Source organism: Scardinius erythrophthalmus (assembly GCF_964197995.2).
Source record: "Scardinius erythrophthalmus genome assembly, contig: HAP1_SCAFFOLD_38, whole genome shotgun sequence".
Taxonomy (NCBI): domain Eukaryota; kingdom Metazoa; phylum Chordata; class Actinopteri; order Cypriniformes; family Leuciscidae; genus Scardinius; species Scardinius erythrophthalmus.
Window position 1 is genome coordinate 578,487 of NW_028296546.1, and position 22,623 is coordinate 601,109.

The window sequence follows — 22,623 nt, forward strand, 5'->3', positions numbered from 1 at the left end:
CGTTTTGTCTGAAATTCTGGGTGTGCCTCAATCAGCTAATATATTTAAAGGGATAGTTCACTTTGAAATAAAATTTTGGTATGTTTTAGCTTACCTCAAGGGCATCCAAGATGTAGGTGTCTTTTTTTCCGCAGTAGTTTCAATTTTGATATTTTTAGGCCAAACCGTTCTTGTCTGTCAGTCATATAATGCAGGTATACGGTCACTGTCTCAAAGAGCAAGCACAGAGTCCAAATTAAAACAATTCCACATCGTCCAAATTAAACAATTCCCCATCGTAAGTACACATTGATACTACACGAAGATACGAAACGAGCGGTTTGTGTGAGAAAACGAACAGTATTTGCACTTCACCTCATTTTCAATGATTCTCAAACGACTCGTCAGATGAATCAATCTCTCTAAATCCCTCCTTTCCACAAGCTACTCTGCTCTGATTTGCCAGACAGCTCAGTCTGTTGTGATTGGTTTACCGCGCACAGCATGCGCATCGAAAACCAAAACGTCCATTGCCATGACAACGTCATCTCTGCTTGTCCTGAGGCTTCCTACACCGTAAACTAAACACAGTACCGATCAATGGCGTCGATTTTACCATATCAATGTGAGCACGAGTCCGATGATGAAACACTGGAATAACTAGCTATTCAACCCGAACCTCCATCGCAAGGACGACTCGAGCAGGACGTTTCTCAGTGATTCACTAAGTTACTCAGTTTCAGGTACATTATGAGATGTTGCAACTGTGATTCCTCTCCATCAGCGTTAACAAGTGCAGGTTCATCAACAAACCAATTATTTTACTTATAGGCCTACTTATTTATTTACTGAGTATTTTTCTAATGTATTGTGGTGAACATGTGGAAACTATCAATAACAGTTTATACATTAGGTGAGCTCTAGCGTGAATGACCGATGTGACATAAACGTTGGTAAAACAAATCTTGCAATTCCACATCGTCCAAATTAAACAATTCCCCATCTTAAGTACACATTGATACTACACGAAGATACGAAACGAGCGGTTTGTGTGAGAAAACGAACAGTATTTATATCGTTTTTAGCTCTTATAAACAGCCACGTCCAAATGATCTGAGGGCGCGGGCGGGTATAGATATATACACTAGATGTCGCCTTCGCTACTGCAGTTCATTGGAACGAAACCGTAGCCAAGGCAACATCTAGTGTATATATCTATACCCGCCCGCGCCCTCAGATCACTTGGACGTGGCTGTTTATAAGAGCTAAAAATGATATAAATACTGTTCGTTTTCTCACACAAACCGCTCGTTTCATGTCTTAGGCCAGGGCTATTCAATTAGTTTCATTCGAGGGCCGCATTATCAAATCGAAAAGTTGAGGTGGGCCGGTGGGTTGGTTTGGGGGTTTATCTTATTTATTGAAACATAACAGTTTCAATAAATAAGCTAAAGTAACCCTAAAGAAGTGTGGTATTTACTTGGAAATGTGGTACCCAACAGTATGCAAATATATAAAACCATAATAAATAAAAACTTGATAATTTACAGCTGTGTACAACTATTTTCCTTTGAACAAATAAATTATTTATACAAACTTATAGCTGTTGGTGAGAAATAATAATGATTTTATTTATAATTGTTATGCTTAAATGAAAATATTCTGACAGTGAGACCACAGGCTCCCACTGTATAAAAAATGCCTAAACACAAGTTAAAAACTATACACAACTTTACAAAGAAACTGACATAATTTCATAACAAGCATTAAATATATATTCCTCTACCCACCTAATAAATCTAATGCATTATAAATCACTATATTTATTATTATTCTATATAATATTATAGTATATATTTACTATATTTATTTATTACTACATAGTATTCAATATAAATATTGCACATTTCTGCCCAACCATGGTATATTACTACAGTAAATGTGGTAAATGTTTGTAAGGGTGATAAGGGCATTTAAAGTCTTCTAATTTCGTTCATGCCACAATGTTTCTCCTGCTTTCCTCATCAGTCTTGTTGTGAATGTTGAGGCTGTTTCATCCGATTTAATACTAATTAAATCATCGAGTGATTTGTGGTTTGTAACAGAAATGTTTCTGTCGAACTGAAACGCTTCCACTGGTTGTCGCAACGCTGTTTAATATTAGTGTGCCCGGGACCGGGAGTAAACGCAACTCCGCGCTGGGCCGTGTTTAAACAACTAGTGAAACAACTGAAAACATCGCTATTTGTTGTAATTGTACTGAACGAGAAACCGCTTCAGATGATTCAGTGACGGAGCGGTCCGAATGAATCCGAATAGTTTTAGACCGTTATGCAAGCGCGTTTAGAAAGAATCGAACCAAAAGAATGATTCATTCACGAATGATTGGTAGCCTATCGCTGGTTCAGTCGACATAAATTCGGGACACATATAATAACTGCTGAAATATTCACACGTAAAACGTTTCTCAGGTCAATCGGAGCGAAAAGAGGACGAGGGAGGTTGGTGCCGTCGGGCCGCATGGAGATGATTGGCGGGCCGCATGTGGCCCGCGGGCCGCCAATTGAATAGCCCTGTCTTAGGCCATCAATGTGTACTTACGATGGGGAATTGTTTAATTTGGACGATGTGGAATTGTTTTAATTTGGACTCTGTGCTTGCTCTTTGAGACAGTGACCGTATACCTGCATTATATGACTGACAGACAAGAACGGTTTGGCCTAAAAATATCAAAATTGAAACTACTGTGGAAAAAAAGACACCTACATCTTGGATGCCCATGAGGTAAGCTAAAACATACCAAAATTTTATTTGAAAGTGAACTATCCCTTTAAATAACGTTTAGTGTTTTTCAAAACATCTAATGATGTCATGATGCGTATTGAGTTAGCTCTCGTGACTACTGTACTGGGGACCTGACTGAGCTGACCTGCTCTGATTTCTACAAAGCTCACCTTCCAAAAAGCCCAGAGTGATGTGATTGGCCAGCTGAGCCAGTGCGTTGTGATTGGGCGTATGTCGTAAATGTAACGCCCCTTACCATAATCATGAGCTTCAGCTTACAAGACTTCTAAAGCAATTGTAATGTCGTTGGCATTACTGTATAAGTTGGAGCCCAAGATTCATCCAAACACACAGCGCCTCCACAAAATGGCAACAACAGAACTTTTTAGGCAGGTTTGGAGAAGTGTTCTCTATTAGATAGAATAATTCCCTTTTGTGGGAGACTAAGAGATTTGTAACTTTGCAGATCTTATACATGCGCACACACGGATACATTAGGTAAGATACACACCAAAGGAAAAGGAAAACATAAAAAAGCATCATATGACCCCTTTTAAAAAAAATCCCTTTTATTTTTAGATCCCTTTTAATCTTTACATCAGAAATCCTGACTTTGTTCTCCAACCTGCAGCCCATCACATGATTGTCGCTTTCTGATGAGATGCAAGTGTCTCAAAAATGCATTTCCGCTCCACCTCTGTGTGCAGTGTGAATGCTGTCTTGGCACTGAGCATGGGCAATGAAAAAAGTATACTGCATATGCACTGCAAAAGTAAAACAGGTGTTAGGAAAACAATAGGACTTAATCCTTAGAAAAACAATCAGGTGCTTGGCGCCTTTAGTGCTTTATTGCTTTATTGCTAATAATCTTTAGCGAAACAATATAGTTTCAGAAACTTGGGAAAAGTACAGTTACGAAGAATACTTCATTATTGTACACTGACAATCACATCATATTTCTATAGAGGAGGAGAGAAATCCGCATTATCATTTCTCTTGATTGAATTCGTATTTCAGCCTTTTTCCAAAAACGGATGTTGAGCTAACACTATATAACCTTTTCAAATTAAGTGTTGCCTGCTGTCCTTCCTCAAGTGGAAACCTTAGAGAATGCGGTGAGCACGCAAACCACCCTCCTGAGAGAATCTCTCTGGCCCACCATTCCTCTCCAGCCTCCCTACCAGACCACCACCCAGAGACCCCCTTCCTCCACTGACATGGCCCTGTTTTCTGAAGACCAGACCATTCTTCAACCAGAAAACTCATGTCACAAGGTTAACATTTTAAATTCAGCACTTGATTTCATGCAGAACTACTGCATCGTAATGTATTCATCATAGTAAATGACAGTGATGAGCAAAAGCTAAATGATTGATAATTGTTGATTGTCCACTTGAAATTGAAGAATTCTTGTTGGTGTATTGGCAGGTGTTTGTACTCAGTGAATTAAGCATGTTTACATGCACACTAATAAGCTGATCACTCACAAAACTCAGCTTATTTAATTAACCTATTGTCCTGGTTCACATGCAAAACAGTAAAAACCGGCAAAGCTAGGGAACCTAGGTTATTCCTGGTAGTGATGTAAAAACGTAATCATTTGTGTATCTGATTCTAATTATTACGTTTGTTATGTGAGTTGTATGCATTTGAGATGCACAATAATACAGTTGGAAACGGTGCCATTTTGCAAGTAGAATGCAGTTAAATGTATGAACTTTTCTGCTGATATTTCCAGTTCTCATGAAGCTCATTTCTGGCCCCATCTCTTATTCTACTTTTCTTCTTTGTCTTGCAGATTGGTCACTCATCTGAATGGGTTCAGATCAATGGAGAGTTGAACACTGCTGTTTCCAGTAATTCCCTTGGGTTACCTTACATTTCTTTGTCAGACATTACTGAAATATTTATGCCACATTCTCTGCAAACTGCTATGTGGGCAGATGACATTACATGTTAAGACAGTTTTCTCTACATACATGTAAAGTGACATGCAGTAATCAGTCTGAAAGTTTTAAATGCCATTTTCAAGTTCTAGTGTAATCCTTGAGTTTATTATTAATTATTTTATGAGTTATTATTAAGCCATCCTTATTTTTTATTTATTTTTAAATGGAAATGCTAATTTTGTGTTTTTCTGTAGTGGAGACAGAGAAATTTGAATTCTGTCAGAGGGTAGTCCATTCAGAAGAATCTGAGGATCAGGGAAAGGTGGGCTACTCACCACTTTTTAAGTACTAAAACAGCATTGTTCTCCTGAAACAATGTAATATAAACATATCAGAGAAGATTCTGCTAGTGTTAGTACTGCTTGTTGAGGTCATCAACAATTTTTTATTCATTTTTTATTCTCAACACTTCTCTTTTCATTTGGCATGTTGGCCTTTAAAATTTATGTCAATCAATTCCAGGTTTAATTGTTTTAGAGGTTGATTATTTTAATATTATCTTACCTTGATGGAGTGCAATTTATCCAGAAAAGCTGTCTTCTAATGTATATGCAAATTAGGCAACCAGATTTATCGATGAGTTGTCTGTTTTCTGGGCACAGGTGGACACAAGACTGATCCTGTTCTGCACCCAACCAGGCAGACACAGAGAGGTAGAGGAAAAAGAAGAGAGAGAGGAAGAGCAAGCTAACAGATCAGCAGAAATTTGCGTTATGCATACAGACGAGAGACAAGGTGCTGGGTAAGAAATGCAATCACATTAAAATAAATTGGTGAGAGGGGACAAAAGAACACACAAACATAAACAGTTAAAATAGACTGAATGACAATGCAATTCATGGAGTGACTTTACTTGTGAATGTGTAAATTTGTTTTTTCAGGGCTTGTTATATATTAAGCAGGTCATGAACTGCATTGTTTTATTGTTTCATAATGTTTCCTGGGGTGCACATTTATAATGTTAGTATGATTTTTACATTGAAAATGGTCATAATTTAGAAATAAAAGGCATTTTTTCTACCCTGATTTTTATCCCTCTGATTTGAACGCTCATTTGAAGTGGTGTGTCTGCTGTGAGAATTCAGTGTAAATGCCCACTGCTGTGACTGGCTATCATCTTTGCATATGAAATAAGTATTACATGTGGAACTCTCTTGCGAGTCGAGAGAGAGAGAGACATACTCTAAACTTTTAGCATGTTTTTACTATTACAGCTCACAAGGTTAACTAATCGTGAAAAGTGTTGATTATAGCATTATATTTAGATCTATAGCATTATATTTGAATTGTGGCATGAAAGGTTGCATTGATGAGCATTGTAGCTGATCACAGACATGTTGAGCGCATGAATGCAGTCATCTCGTCATTGAAACTCGATACTTTAACGAATGCTTTCATCATAACTAACAGTGCAAACCATGGTGCAAACACGATTCGTTACAACGGGAGTTTTGGTGAGAGTCCAGAACTCAGTCACAACTTGTGCTGTTTGATTGACAGCTCCAGCGATTGTAAAGGGAGCCTTCGTTGATCACTTACTATCTATAATTTAATCACAGTTTCAGTAACATTATTTTCATCCTACTAAGAAAAACAATGTGAAGTGGACTGTTTAGTCACTGGTTTGATTTACTGACACAAACAGCAATACATTATTTTGAGATGACAGCATGTCTGACTGTACATGAATCATTACAAATCAGAAATCACTGATTACGGATCAGGCATTAGAATTTACAGTTGCTTGCATGTTGTGGTATTACTTTCGAGTCCATATCATAGAAGTCTGTTTGCAAAGCCTGCACCTGAATTGCGACTGATTTACCAAAGAATCCACAGTTAAATGTACCGAACAAATAAATAATGCTCAACTGAGACATTCGCATAGTTGAAAATAAATAACCACTTTCCTAGCATTAGGATCCTTTGGAAGGCAGTGTTTCCCCTACAATGTTAAGTGAACTGGCAGTGAAGTCTGGCTTCATTATGTAACTTATATATATTTCAGATGGGCTATATACAGATCTGGCCTTCAAAAACGCGCGTTTTCTCCCGCGGCATTCGGCAATTCGTCTCGTAGAGTCTCGCAGAATTCTGCAAGTGCTTTCGGGGGGCCTACTTAAAAAATCCCTCAATGTGTTTCGCTTCACAGAATATCCACCAGGTGGCGCATAAAAAACAACTTTACATTAGATTTTTTCTTTTACTTCACATTACGTCATGATTGTGAGAAAACATCCACAATAAAATATAAATTATAAATAGTAATAGACACAAATATTTACAGTAGGCTACTGTATTATACAGACATTTGAAAATATTTGTAAATGCAAAAGGTTCATTAAGACAAGAAGGGGTATTGGACAACGTTTACGAATTTTTATATGCTTTGTCATTGCTGTGGTTTCCAGGAGATGAGTGCATGCAGAATATGTAACATTGCTTTTATTAAAACAGCAAAGTGACGTTCTTGCCAGCGCATAACTTTTTTGTACAACTATTAAGATGATTGTGCATGCAATGCGCATTTATATAAGTGCAACAGAGAATTTAGTGTGAGCATAATACACGTGACTCTGCCTGTAAAAACCCAGCAGTATTTTATATATAGTTATATATATATATATACACAAAATCATCCTAACATAATGCAATTAAATAATGCGACTTACCCAGATTCTTAATTCGTGCAGATATTTCTTGTGTGATTGTTCTTGTGCAGATATTTCTTGTGAGGTAATGTTGCAGCACAACGCGTAGCATTTATATTTTGGGCGCATCTGATGTGCCATTACATTATTAATAAATATTTTAATTGAACTGTCTTAATGCATTAAGCATAAAGATTTTTCCACGTTAGTCTCAGAATGTCCGGGGTTGGTTTGAGGTCTTGCCGACAGTTTGTAAATCTTCTAAATATTCATATTCACAAATTCCATACAAAGGGTGATCAACAGTTATGACTTCTAAAATAAAATAAAAATGACCAGATAAGAGGTGTCTGATTGACAGTTTGACAGATGTTGTTTTAAAAAAATAATTACAACATTATGGGGAAGTGGTATTAAATATTCGGTAACACATAGCCTAATACAATTATTTTAAGTATGCATTTTGTTCAGTTTTGCTTTTACAAAATGTTCCCTGTTTTTTATATAATTAATTTAACCTGAGATGTGCGTTATATCGCTTTTTGATCATTATTTGTGTTGTCGAATTTTGACACAGTTTCATACTTGTTCATAATAATTTGATTCATAATTATGTTGTTTTTTTCTAAAAGTAAAAGTAAAAAAACTAAAAGTTTTTCTAAAAGCAATATTCTAAAGAGATACAAAGACAGTGTATGTGTAACCACCAGATTTCGTCATGAGTCATTTTGTACCCACCACTTTTAACTTCCGTTGACCGTTTTCAGTGGTTATGAGGAGCAATATGAGAGAATTTTTGTAATCATTGTCTGACACAACAAAAAAAATTTATAATATTCATTTTATTTTAATTTTCGTGTTCGCATTTATGAGGGAAAAAACAACGTGTCAGTTTACGGTTATGGACGTGAGCGCTCTAAAAGCGGCAATAAAAGTCTGCTTTAAAACTTTCACAGAGACCTCAAACAGAACAGCTGCCTTTCTTTAAATCGAATTTCATTTTGTATTAATTATGTCTTAATTTTAATCAATGTTTCGTGAACCAATTGCCTGGATTTAAGAAGTAAACATAGCAGACAATCACGACATTGGAGGCGCCGGCGATATCTCATAAATGAACCGAAACTCAGCGTGTAATGCACATTCACATTTACAGTGTATTTAGACACATTTATACGCATTCATAATCATTACTTTTACCGGTTCTTTGTGGCAAGCTTTATGCGTGCGGTCGTGCGCTTGAGTGCGGCTATATTATCGTAAATGCTCATTATTTAAAACAAAGCATAAGCCTCTTCCTGGCATGCAATGGAATCTACAATGTCAGTTGGTTATATCAACATATGTCAAATTAAGTTACGCGATATCAACAAATTAAGCTATAAACATTAATTTGAAATAACTTAAAGCGTATGTATAGTATATTTGCTTAAATAGTATTTAAACAAAGGAACTGCAAGGGATTAAAACCCTGCCCACACGCTGGTGAAAACTGGAAAAACCGGTTTTCTTTTGACTCCCTGAGAGGAGATCGATTAGCATTGGGGGTTGAATCGGCAGACCTGGGGGGTGGGTGGTTGTAATTTCTTGACTGTGCAATTGGTAGCAGCTAAAACAAGCAGCTAAAACAAAGACTGTGCAATTAATTAGCCAACATTTTGGAAATAACTTTCTTCATGTCGTTTTATTTATACACTGTAAAACATTATTATTATTATTATTTTTTTGAATTTGTAAATATTAAATAGGCTATGTTTTACAAACAATTGGTTTACAAACTCTTGGAGGTTTGTGGTTACCATCATTCAGAAGAGTGGTGCTTGTGTTTAGACTTGTGTTTTACGTGATTAAATCAGGAAGATTACATTGGTTTCTGTCCACACGGAGACGCATTTAAGACGATTTAATCAGGAAATGGAGGCACCGGCGCGATATAACTTGCATTGCTCGTGAACTGAGCTCGTCTCATAAATGAACCGAAACTCAGAAATGTATCTAGAAAGCTTGAAATGTCCACTTTTAAACAAAACAATTCAAAACGAAAAGAAACAGATAACTCTCTTATGTAAGTGTGCATTTCTCTCTAGGCACGTTCACAATATCTGCGAAGATGACAAGTCAGCATTTTCAACATCTTTGACTGACACTGACACATAAAACACTAGTTGATTAGTAAACAATTAAAATGTCTCCTTGCTATATTTGACACATGATTACTTTTGCCAGTTCTTTGTGGCAAGCTTTATGCATCCGTTAACTATCGAATATCGTGACTCATATTTTGTACCAGACCATTTATGGTTGTTCATATTGTTCAACAAAGTTCTTGATAAAAAAAAGAAAAGAAAAAAAAGAAGCTACTGTGCCTAATATTATTGTTGTATAGCGCGCAAGGTTTATGCGCATGCTTTAAGTCTTCTCCGTTTTTAGTGTATGTCTGTGGCAGAATTACAGTGCCTGGTCTGGTATGTATACTAGGCTACATCGTTTTGAGTCGGTTTCAGTGGTTTAGTGTGTACGCAGATATTTCTTGAGATGACGCCATGTTTTTATGTTTTACTCTTTTAGTTTTGTTGCAATTTCACCAAAAGCTTATAATTAGGAAATACACACGACACGCTAAACTTATATTCTCTATATGTTAAAAATGTTGTAAAAAAATACGTATTATTCTTATATATTAAGAATAACAATATGATACATTTATATTGCACTCGAAATGATTTAGATATGGAAAGAGGAATTCTTCTCAACTACCACCAATAAAGTTTTAAAATTCTTCTTTAGAAAATATTATATTTTGATGATTCTGCAAGTTCAGCAGACAGTGAGGTTCGGGTTTGTTCCGATCAGAGCTCGTGAGTGGAGAGCGCATTTCTGAATATTCCGCTCCGCTCGTTCATTCCGCTCAGGGTCCTCGGCCTCGCTCAACACAGATGTCCTGTTGCCTGGTTCGAAAATATGTGGAATACGGGCTGCTTTCGACTAAAAGTTTTTTTTTCTAGTCGACTAGTATACTAGGCTAGTTGTTCATTTAAGTAATTCGTGGACAAATCGCCCCTTTATATTAATTTAATTAGCCTACTTATATCATGATCATGAGCGTTTACGTAATATAGCCGCACTCAAGCGCACGACCGCACGCATAAAGCTTGCCACAAAGAACCGGTAAAAGTAATGATTATGAATGCGTCTAAATGTGTCTAAATACACTGTAAATGTGAATGTGCATTAGACGCTGAGTTTCGGTTCATTTATGAGATATCGCCGGCGCCTCCAATGTCGTGATTGTCTGCTATATTTACTTCTTAAATCCAGGCAATTCATTGGTTCACGAAACATTGATTAAAATTAAGATATAATTAATACAAAACGAAATTCGATTTAAAGAAAGGCAGCTGTTCTGTTTGAGGTCTCTGTTAAAGTTTTAAAGCAGACTTTTATTGCCGCTTTTAGAGCGCTCATGTCCATAACCGTAAACTGACACGTTGTTTTTTCCCTCATAAATGCGAACACGAAAATTAAAATAAAATGAATATTATATATTTTTTTTGTTGTGTCAGACAATGATTACAAAATTTTTCTCTCATATTGCTCCTCATAACCACTGAAAACGGTCAACGGAAGTTAAAAGTGGTGGGTACAAAATGACTCATGACGAAATCTGGTGGTTACTCGTACAATGTCTTTGTATCTCTTTAGAATATTGCTTTTAGAAAAAACAGTTTTTTTTTTACTTTTAGAAAAAAATGACATAATTATGAATCAAATTATTATGAACAAATAATGAAACTGTGTCAAAATTCGACAACACAAAGAATGATCAAAAAGCGATATAACGCACATCTCAGGTTAAATTAATTAAGCTCCTCATAACCACTGAAAACGGTAAAAAAAAAATCGAACCAAAAGTCAAATTAATATGGACTGAAATTAAAAGTGGTGGGTACAAAATGACTCATGACGAAATCTGGTGGGTGCGTACCCACTGTCCCCACCGAAATCGACGCCTATAAGGGAAACATGATAGTATAAAAAGTACTGTGTGTAATGCAGAAAAGCGCATTACAACCATGTTAAAACTATTTAAAACGTTAAGATGCAAAAATGAACTAAATGTAAAATTAGATAATGATTTTGCGCAAATGATCTCGGCCTCTTTAAAGGTCTTCGCAAATTATTGTGTTATAAGACTCAGTTATCATAGCCTACATCACGTCTCTTCTAGCCTACTGTAAACACAGAAAAAAAAATAAAACAAATGATGCGCGTTTGAGTCGGTTTTTTATGAAGAATATGTGACTGTTTATGTAACTGGCAAAAGAAAACATTGTATTCGTCATACTTCGTCAACTCAGTATGGCCACATGAAACACGACTGCCATCTACAGGTTTTAGTATTTCCTGCGTCCAACACCTAATCCCCCTTCTGCACGATCCCGCAGAATGTCGGAAGTGCTCGTGGCATTCTTTTCTCTGAGACGCGCATTTTTAAAGGCCACATCTGTATATAGAAAAAATGTATTATGTTAACTGAATGTCTTTTAACACTGACACTTTATTTGTTAAAAATAAAGTGTCAGTGTAAAAATAACATGCACAAATTTTCTTTTAAAGTCTTTTTTCCTAATATAACTTCAAATATGCATAAAAAATAAAAAAAAAATAAAAAAAACCATGCAAAGAGTGGGTCTGCAACTCTTACCGATGTCTACCTATCCAAGAGGGGACTCTAGCCTGTAATGGAACTGTGTGTTTGTGTGTGTGTGTGTGTGTGTGTGTGTGTGTGTGTGAACCGTGAAGTGAACTCGCAGTGTAGTCTGGCTTCATTATGTAACTATGTAAGTATTTGATACATCAGAAACGCAGAACTTAATATTTGGTACAGAAACCTTTGTTTGCAATTACAGAGATCATACGTTTCCTGTAGTTCTTGACCAGGTTTGCACACACTGCAGCAGGGATTTTGTGCTATTATAAGACATCCTGTCATAGCTTTTTGGTACATAACGGCTACCGTAGTTGCAACACGCATTTGAAAAAGCGAGGCGCTGGAGAGCACCAATTTTTTGAATGCAAAATACAATTTCACCGCTAGATGGGAGAAAATCCCACACAATGTCCCTTTAAGGGAATTTGGCCTTTGTGTTTCCTCATATATAAACTCCTGTGAAACAAGAAGTCATAGCTGGACAATTTCATGTTCCTAGTCACCCTGGTGTGCTAAAAAAAGGTAAATATTAATGGGAATATACTTCAGAGATATTTTATTCATAAATTCTAGGGGTATCAATAATTGTGGCCAACGTGTTTTGGAGAAAATTTTTTATTTCATAATGTGATTTCCCCCCCCCCCCCACACACTTTCAATTCTTTTACTTAAATGAAAGGTTAGGATTTTGCCAATTTTTTGAATGAAAGATCAAAAGGATAAACGATGCAGATTTATTTTTTACAGCCATTTGTGATCATATTTACCAGGGGTATAATTAATTCTGAGCATATCTATCTATCTATCTATCTATCTATCTATCTATCTATCTATCTATCTATCTATCTATCTATCTATCTATCTATCTATCTATCTATCTATCTATCTATCTATCTATCTATCTATCTATCTATCTATATATATATATAGCTCTTTAAGGTAACAATTTCAGGTCACTACTTTATATAGTGAATAATGATTTTATTAATCAAAATGAACTTGGTCCACAGTCGGATGGATTTGTGAAAATTAATTTGTGAAAATCGTACGTCATGCACATGCATATAACATGTTCACATATGCATATTATGTGCCCACGGGGTGTAGCGACATCAACTACTGGCCTAGCTTGCATAATACAGCCTTTTTAGTGTTAATAGGTTTGTAAACAATGTTGTAGTTGTATTTAACAATATTTGACATTTTATCAGTTTTGACTGATATGTGTAGTGTATTACTTTAGTTTTAAAATTATTAAATTATCTTTTTAACTGTTTACTGAGTAATAATAGATCAAAATTCTTACTGTCAGTTAACAGGTTAGTCATAGGTATCCCTAATATGAACTCAATGTATTTTAACATTGGCACTTTAGTTGAATCAACTGAAGATTTTTTTTTTTTTTTAGGGGTTCAAGCACAAAGTGCTGAAACCCTATTGTAATTGTACGATTTTTAGGGGTTCAAGCACGAAGTGCTGAAACCCTATTGTAATTGTAAGGATTTTTATTAGGGGTTCAAGCACGAAGTGCTGAAACCCTATTGTAATTGTAAGGATTTTTATTATTATTCTTCCGCCGTAAAACGCATCGTACAGCCCAAACCGTAAGTGCTGGAGACTTGAAACTTTGCCAGATGGTAGTACAAAAATCTAGGAGAGGTTATCAAATTATGACCCCGATTGGCCAATAGGTGGCGCTATAGTAAGCAAAAGTATGAAATTGCTAATAACTCCTAGACGGTTTGTCGTAGACTCAAGTGTCTTATATCACTGTAATCCTCTCAAGACCGACAAAACGTATATCTCCGATTTCATTTCCGGTATGCAAATTTTTCCGCCATTTTTAATTTTGTCAAAAACCTACTTTTGCAAACTAGTCTGTGGTTTTTCGCCCGATCGGAACCAAACCAGTGCAGAAATGTTCTTTGGAGTGTGAATATAAATAATTATCGGAAAAAAAAAGTGGAAATTTCAATTCACGGTCGCTAGGGGACGCAAAATTAACATTGTGGGAGGAGCCTATTTTACTAAAATGTCACACTAAAAAAATCGCGTCGATTGGCCACATGGCGGCGCTATAACCAGTGTGCGAAATACGGGGTGATCCGGGGGGGCTCGACCCCCCCCCCCCCCCCGATTAACCCATGAGACCCCCTGGTCTCAAATTTGGTTAAAAAAAAATTTAAATAAAGGTGTTAATTAATTTCGTTAACGTAAACTATGATGAAAAATGTACATTGATGACCTTTTTTCCCCTGACTAAGACAAGACGATGAGAGACAAGACAACACGTCATTAAACGATAACTGTGACTATATCAACACAGACTGCTTTTACGAGCGTTCATGCTTACGGTTGTCAGATTTCAATAATTTAAACCCCAGTCAGAGCTTTTCTGTTAAAAGAGCATGTTTTCTACCCGGCCTTTTCAATAGTATCTGGCAACCATACGCGCCCGCTCTCTACACTGCTGAAGAAGTGCGATGATCTGAAAACACAGGCAAGTAAGCTTGAGTTCCGCGATCTTCATTTTGAGATTTTCTACTTAAATTAAAGTGTCATTTATTCGGTCTCCATTCTGTCGCGAGCAGCTTGCACTGTTTGTGCGACTAAATCTGCGAACAAAATGCAGGCTGATATTGTCACACCACAATCGGTCATAGGCTACTGCAGGCTCTCATTTACAAGTGCACTGATTGCATGCCAGTCTCCGATAGGCTATACCTGGCATTTTTTCAGTTGATTGCTCTTGTAAGTGCGCCAGATTGGTGCCAATTATTGTCATGTCTGCATTGTAATGCACAACTTTGCCTCTCCTTGTTATAAAACAACGTGCATCCAAACAACTTTAGCCAATGCAACCTCCTATGTCAGTGTTGCTTTACGAATACTGTAACATGATATTGCATTGGCATTTGTTTGAAATGTAACATCTATGCAAAATAATCCTTGAATCATTTCTTATTTAAGGCCATTCCCGTTTCGAATATGTGATTTGTGTATTGTCAACCATAAGCATAAACATTCTGCATTTCCATTTTGTAGTGTGGATCATTCATTGCGACATCATGTTTAAGAATCTGTAATCTGATAAAATACTTCATTCTACTGCCCACTGACATACTTTTAAAGCTACTGTTGTCCCTTTTTTTGGCCTTCAAAACACCTTAAAATGCAAATGTCGAGATCAAGAAAATAAAAATTTTTTGGAACCTCTGATCTTTTTTGGAACCTCTGTGTTTATAAAACCCTGCGTACGGCCATGTACCTGTAAAGACAGTGATGCGGTGATCCCTGGAATAGTTGTCCTATTTTCATGTGTGGATAGACTAAGGAATAGTCACTCAAAATGCATAATTTATTTAGTTGTCTCTTCCTATAGTCTGTGGGCCAGTATTAATTGCAAAAACTGCACCTCTTCTGTGGCTAATATTAATTTCATAATGATGAAGCCTTTCTCCGTGAAGTCAATCAGCAAAAGTTAAGTGATAATGTGCAAATATACTGGCCCATTTTGTTGGCAACTAATATTCAATACTAGTCTTACATGTCACTTTTTATAACACGTTCATCCTTTGCTGGGATGCTTAAAAAAATTTTGGGGGCATAAATTAAGTGTGTACCCACTTTTCCAGGCACCAATTTTCATCACTGAGCCTATCGGATTATCAAAAAGTGTAAGGTTTGTGTGTGTTCATGTAGGCTATAGATTGATTGTCTTGGCTTGCATCCATGAAATATTGTAATGTTATAGGCCTACTGTGTATTGAGAAAATTTAGATCGGTATTGCGCAACAATCGGGAGATGGGGACCCCCCCGAATATTGACGGGTATTTCGCGCACTGGCTTTAACACTAAAAAAACATATAAACACCTGACTGTATGTCCGAATGATTTGAAATTTGGTATGCAGTGTCTTTGTCCAAGGTGCTATGTATGTCTAAAAGGATATTGACGTATCTCAAAAAACATGGCCGCCATCGGCCAATGAAGTTTGACCACCTATTAGACAAGGTTAATGGAGTCCGATCGGAACCAAACTCGGTAGACATGTTTGGCTCAAGGCCATAGAGGTCTGTAAGAATTTTGAAAGAAATCGGCCACTAGTTGGCGCTAATAAGTTTTAAGGCTCTGTAATCATGTGGTGTTACAAATTTCATCAGAAAATGCATATCATTTGATAGATCTCCTCATGCTGAACAACTTTGCCTCTAGAACCATTGCTGTCAATCAAACATTCATTAAATATTCGCGAACATGTTAAAAACCTACTTTTGCGAACTAGTCCCTGGTTTTTCGCCCCATCGGAACCAAACCAGTCTAGGACAATTATCTGTTCTCTCTAGATCAATAATTATCAAAAAAAAGTTGAACTTTGGTATTTGGGTGGCTGTAACAGGGTCATTTAGAAAAGGGGTGTGGCAAAATACACTCAAAAGCCTATAAATCCCAAAGGAAAACTCAGAACTTCACAAAAATTGATGAGCTTATGTGTCAGAACATGGTGAGGAAGCATGCAGAGTTTCATGGAGATCGGACCATAGGTGGCGCTATAACTGCCAAAAAGCCTTCATTCTTATTAGGGGTTCAAGCATGAAATGCTGAAACCCTATTGTAATTGTAAGGATTTGTAAAACGTATCGTGCAGGCCATACCGTAAGGCCTAGAGACTTGAAACCTGGCCAGATGGTAGGCTTCAATTTGGGGACAACCTATCAGAGTATGACCCCGAATGGCCCATAGGTGGCGCTACAGCAACCAAAAGTTCAAAATTGCTCATAACTCTTAGACCGTTTGTCCCAGGATCAAGTGTCTTATATCGTTGGAATCCTTGGCTCAAGGCGGACAAAATGGCTATCTCCATATGTCGGATTTTGTCCAAAACCTACTTTTGCGAACTAGTCCTAGGTTTTTCGCCCGATCGGAACCAAACCAGTGCAGAAATGTTCTCTAGAGTCTGAAGATCAATAATTATAGAAAAAAAAGTTGAAATTTCGATTCACGGACGCTAAGGGGCGCCAAAACGTACGTTGTGGGAGGGACCTATTTTACTAAAATGGCTATAACTCCAGAAGTAAATGAGGTATTTTCACCAAACTTGGTACACGTGGAATACGTCAATCTGAGGTCACAGTAAAAAAATTGCGGCGATTGGACACATGGTGGCGCTATAACATGAAAAAAAACATAAAACAGGCTATAACCACCTGACCGTTAGTCCGATTGACTTGAAAATTGGTATGCAGTGCCTTGGTCCAAGGTGCCATGTATGTCTATGAGGACATTGGTGTATCTCAAAAAACATGGCCGCCATTGGCCAATGAAGTTGAGCACCTATAAGACAAGGTTAACGGAGGCCGATCGGAACGAAACTCGATGGGCATGTTCAACTCATGGCCCTAGAGGTCTGTAAGAATTTTGAAAGAAATCGGCCACTAGTTGGCGCTAACGAGTTTTATGGCTCTGTAATCACGTGGTGTTACACTCATCCACACAATATGCATATCATTTGATAGATCTCCTCATGGAGAACAACTTTGCCTCAAGAACCATTGCTGTAAATCAAACCGTTCATTAAATATTCGCGAACATGTTAAAAACCTACTTTTGCGAACTAGTCCTAGGTTTTTCGCCCTATTGGAACCAGACCAGTCTAGGACAATTCTCTGGACTCTCTAGATCAATAATTATCAAAAAAAGTTGAACTTTTGCATTTGGCTGTAATAGGGTCATTTATAAAATGGGCGTGGCCAAAAACACTAAAAAGCCTATAGATCCTAAATAAAAACTCAGAACTTCACAAAAATTGGTGAGCATATGTGACATAACATCATTAACAAGCATGCCAAATTTTATGGAGATCGGACGATAGGTGGCGCTATAACTGTTAAAAAGTAGGGTCAACAGAGGAATACATCTTTGCCAGCTTAGCCTTAGATAAATTGAGTCTATGTACCACTTTGAATTGAATAAGGCTGTGTCTAGCACAGATAGAAGAGCCGTGGATTCTTTATTTAGCCTCATTCCATTCCTCGTCTGTCAGACAAATATTGAGGTCCATTTGCCAGGAATCTCTTTTTGCATTAACAGAAGTGGATAATAATGATATTTTAATATTTTATATTAATTCCTAATAATTTGGCCTTCAAAATATTTTTTACAGTGTATTTTTATGACAATAACTAGTGTTTTAGTGTTATTATGAACATTGCCATTACATCCAGAGATAGTCTGAATGTGAAATATTGCTAAATGTAATATTAGCAGTTTAAGCAGTAATAGGCATGAGCGTGAAAGTTATTTTGCTAAACAAAGACTCGCCTATCTCTGAATGTAATGACAATTTCATAATGTCACTAAAAAGTTTCAAAATGTAGGGCCAACCTGCTGCTAACAAAAGTCACTGGAGTTATTTAAAAAAAAAAATATATATATATATTTTATTATTCTTAGCAATGATTCATATACAATATACACAATGTAGCGACAATAAGAAGGAACCAACCACAAACTAATCTTCTTCCAGAATATTAATTCAAACTCGCTGCTTCTCGATGAATGAGGGGGGAAGATTTGTTCAGAACGTCTCATGATCCTCATCCATCTTGTCATCGGGCCAGGCGCCAACCAGTCGGGCTGTTTAAAACTGACCCCCAGCACTAACGAACTAACTGGTCAATACTAGCTTTGTTGCCGAAGTGCTGACTGGTTAAGAGATGACCGAGACCCAAGGTCCCATGAGAGAGAAAACAGATTTCAGCAGGAAATGCCCGTGACCTCGGGGCTGTCTTAAGCCCATAAACGTTGCATACAAAGAGACTTACCTATCAGAATCCATAAAACTCATCCCAGAACAATTCTTGACTGACCTAAATCACCAACAGGCGTCGGAAAGGCTGCGGACCAACGACTTTTATTGGTCAACTTTGATAGTTTGCAAGACGGATCGATACCAGCCAGGGCTCTAGAGTGCGACCAATTTGGTCGCATATGCGACCAAATTTTGTAAGTGTGCGACTAACATTTTTCCTAGGTCGCACCGGTGCACCTAACGTCCTCGCATCCGCTGCCTCTGCACGAACGTTTGTTGGCGTTTGTTCTCCTTTGACGGAACTCACACTCTTCTCTCACGCGATGCCACAGCTCGCACAACACGACAGCCCTGCTTAATGAGTGACGACGGAGGACAGAATTAAACATTCAAACGTAGCCTGGTTACACTTAAGGTCTGTTATATTAGTCTGATTTTATTTTAAATTTCGGCTTCCAAAGATTATAAAAAATAATATATTGAGGTAAAACCATTAAAAACTATCTAACTACGCGCAACTTCTTCCCTTCGCAGCATTACGCTGTCATTTCTCCCTAAAACTCAGAATCAGCACGATCGGTGATTGTTGTAAATGCAGTCTAGCCACTGTTGCTAAATTGCGGGACGCGTTTAATAATTGAAAGAGCTATTAAAAACACACAAATCTGCGCAAGAGATGTTGTTCGCATGGCGCGCGCTCCGAAACAGACCGAGACAAGCAAATTATACTTTCGGTTTCATGTGCAGATTGTGCGCGTCTAAACGATCAATTGTACACAAAAGCGTGTCAAAATTACCGGCTTTGAGATTCACTAAAAACAGTTTATGTCTTAAATGGACGTAGTTATGGAAATAGTTGGGAGAATATGGTGCATCAGTAGCCTATTAGATCTGCACCCGGTCTTAAAGGCGCCGCAGTCTAATAAACATGCTGACGATTGCGCCATTACTGCAAATCAAACAACAAGAGAAAAATCACTCACAGCTCTTGAAAGAATAACTTCAGCTTTAATAAGCATTAATCTATTTATGATAAATTTTACAGTGTTATTTTACATTTTATTACTTTATTAGATTTCTTTTTAGACCATGCCTGAACAGTAGTAGGCCTTCCTGAAATTAAAGCACTGTGTAGGCCTATATAAAGTGTATGTTTGTTTAATTGTTTATCTTTTGTTTATCTATTGTTTATCTTTGTTTATTATATATAAAACAAAAAGAACCATAAGAATACAGTTAAAGTACTGTATCGATAAGCAGTATCGGTAAGAGTAGGAATACCGTTAATAATTGTGCTTCAAAAAATAAATAAAAGTTTTTACCTACACCTTCTTGTTTAAATTCATTTACATAATATATATGAACGTGTATAGAGCGTGATAAAAAGGTGACCTTAAAATTGTGGCGTTAAAGGTGATACAGACGAGGAAAAATTTGGGTGCACCCAAATTTTGTGCTGGTGCACCTAAATAAAAAAGTTAGGCGCACCAGTGCAACCAAGGCAAAAAGTTAGTCTGGAGCCCTGCCAGCAGATGTTACTGAACCCCCACAACATTCCTGAACCCCACCTCCTTAAGACCTCTGAACGAACAAACAGAGTTCTTTTCTATTCAAACCAGAGAACTGATTCTTACCAATAACTATACATAAAATCATTCAAGAACAATTTTCAATGGACTTATGATCAGACATCACGCAATTACAGAATTCTATGTTGTTTTACGTGTGTTGTTTCACCTGTGTGTGTTTTAATATGCTTTGATCACATATAATTCATGTAATTGTTAAAACTATTAGAGGTGTGAATGAAAGTGTGTACTGTTTCATATCAATGCTATCTTACGAACACAACTAGCAATATGGCTGGAATTAAATCTGTGTAAAATGTTTCATATTCTGATAATTAGAAATCATGCCTAAACTGTTGCATCTGGTCTTCAATTAGAGATCCCCCAGGGAAGACATGATTTATGACTTTGAAAACAAAGAAGCAGTCAGGATATTTGTAGGAGTAACAAAACCTTTTTTGTTTTCAAAAACCCTTTAAAAACCAGCGCAGAGCGTTGGGGGGGTTGGTTCGTTCAAAATGTTCTGATAGAGAAGAGCTCTCTCGCTCTCTCTGTTCTCGCTCTCTCAGACAAGTAACCATGTAACAAACGCGCAGACGAAGGAACCCAAATTAAGATCAGAAGAACGGGTTCAACAGCTTTATTCAAGCCATCTTACTAGCCTACGCTATTCTCAATTTTCTTTCTTTTCTGAGTTATCATTTCCTTTATTTTCCAATGTGAGTCTCGGTTCTAAGTTAAGTTGTGTGACAAGATTTTCGAGCCACGTTTCTTCTGCAACACACCGCTTTCAACTTCAAAGACTTTGCAACCATCCGACATCAACGCCACAGACATTTATCCAAACACGAGGAGGCCAGCCGACGAACGAACGAGGGAAACCCCATTTTGACGCTCACCAAAGGAAAAGCAAAGACGCAAGTACCTCCAGACTAAAATCTTAACTGGTGCATTGATATAAATTTAATAACCTGCTTAAAACGATAGAAGGGTTAAATTAATGATTGATGGTTCGTTCCAGGTCATGTCTTGAGTGCATATAGAAATTCGGAATTTTCTTCCTCTTACCCTTAAACTCATTCTTTCCAAACTCTTCCTAATTTTCTTTCTTTCTTTCTTTCGGCAACTTGTATGAATGCGTGTGTCTGTGTGTGCGTGTGTTTGTGTTAGACATTAGTTGTTAGAATAATCAATAGAGTCTTGTTTGTGTTAGTTATGTGTTAGTATATAATCAATAAAGTATTGTCTGTATTTGAAAAGAGATTACTTGTGTATCTGCTTATGAATTTATTGTCTTGAACTTCGATCTAAGTTACCTATGCTTTTACCCTTAATTTACTTCGTAATTTATTGTTAGCTGGGGATTATTCTTTCTTGGCCAGGAAGATATTATATTTCCTAGAGTTAATAACTGTTTATGCTTTCTGTTCATGGGATGAACTGATAGACTAATCATACTATTGATTCTGCTACAGTAAATTCTGAAAATAATTAAATTATTAATTATTGATCATAATTCGTTATGAATAATAATTAATTAGATTTATACGGGCGTATAAACGCTACAACAATGACCTAGACTCTAGATAAATAAAATGCAACCACAGCAGTAAGTCAGGGGAATGCTTTTATTTCTTCATTTGGTTTAAATTTTGAACATGTTGCAGTTCTTTTTAAAAATGTATACATTTTAATACAATTATAAAATGATATTAAAGCTGCAAGCAGCCTTTCCGGGGCCAAGCCCTTCTGGTTGTTTGGCTTGTTTGGATACATTATTTTTTTACTAGGAATCTTTTGAACATTGCACAATTCACATGGTTTAACATTTGCTACACATTGGAAATGATTTAACAATCTTCAAAGTTAAAGCCTTTTGCTTTACTTAGTATTTGGTTTACACTCATACACTGTGGTTTGCTTAATAATTTTACAGAGACTTAAGATGTTGAAGGTAGAATCGCTGTAGCACAATGCGGAGCCAGAAGAGCAAAAGATTAGTAGAATGCTTGAATACAAGAATCGACTCGACATAATACACAATTTTATGTAGTCATCCTACGCAGGATTCGAACCCCCAACCAGAATGGTTTGGGACTCATAGCACATGGATTAACAGCTTGCGCCACTTAGAGGACATAGAGTTACAAGCTGCAGAGGAGAGCATTC

General features: G+C 36.9%; 1 protein-coding gene across 8 annotated transcripts in view; it reads left to right on the top strand.

Annotated features, from left to right (window-relative positions):
- The window catches only part of LOC308686205 (centrosomal protein of 95 kDa-like), a 293,169-nt gene that overhangs the window by 115,610 nt on the left and 154,936 nt on the right, over positions 1 to 22,623 (top strand). For all 8 annotated transcript variants that reach the window (XM_081394565.1, XM_081394567.1, XM_081394570.1 and 5 more), the window contains 4 exons: positions 3,835 to 4,037; positions 4,562 to 4,619; positions 4,907 to 4,974; positions 5,315 to 5,454. In XM_081394565.1, the coding sequence (XP_081250691.1) occupies positions 3,835 to 4,037; positions 4,562 to 4,619; positions 4,907 to 4,974; positions 5,315 to 5,454 (469 nt within the window). The remainder of the gene's footprint in view (positions 1 to 3,834; positions 4,038 to 4,561; positions 4,620 to 4,906; positions 4,975 to 5,314; positions 5,455 to 22,623) is intronic.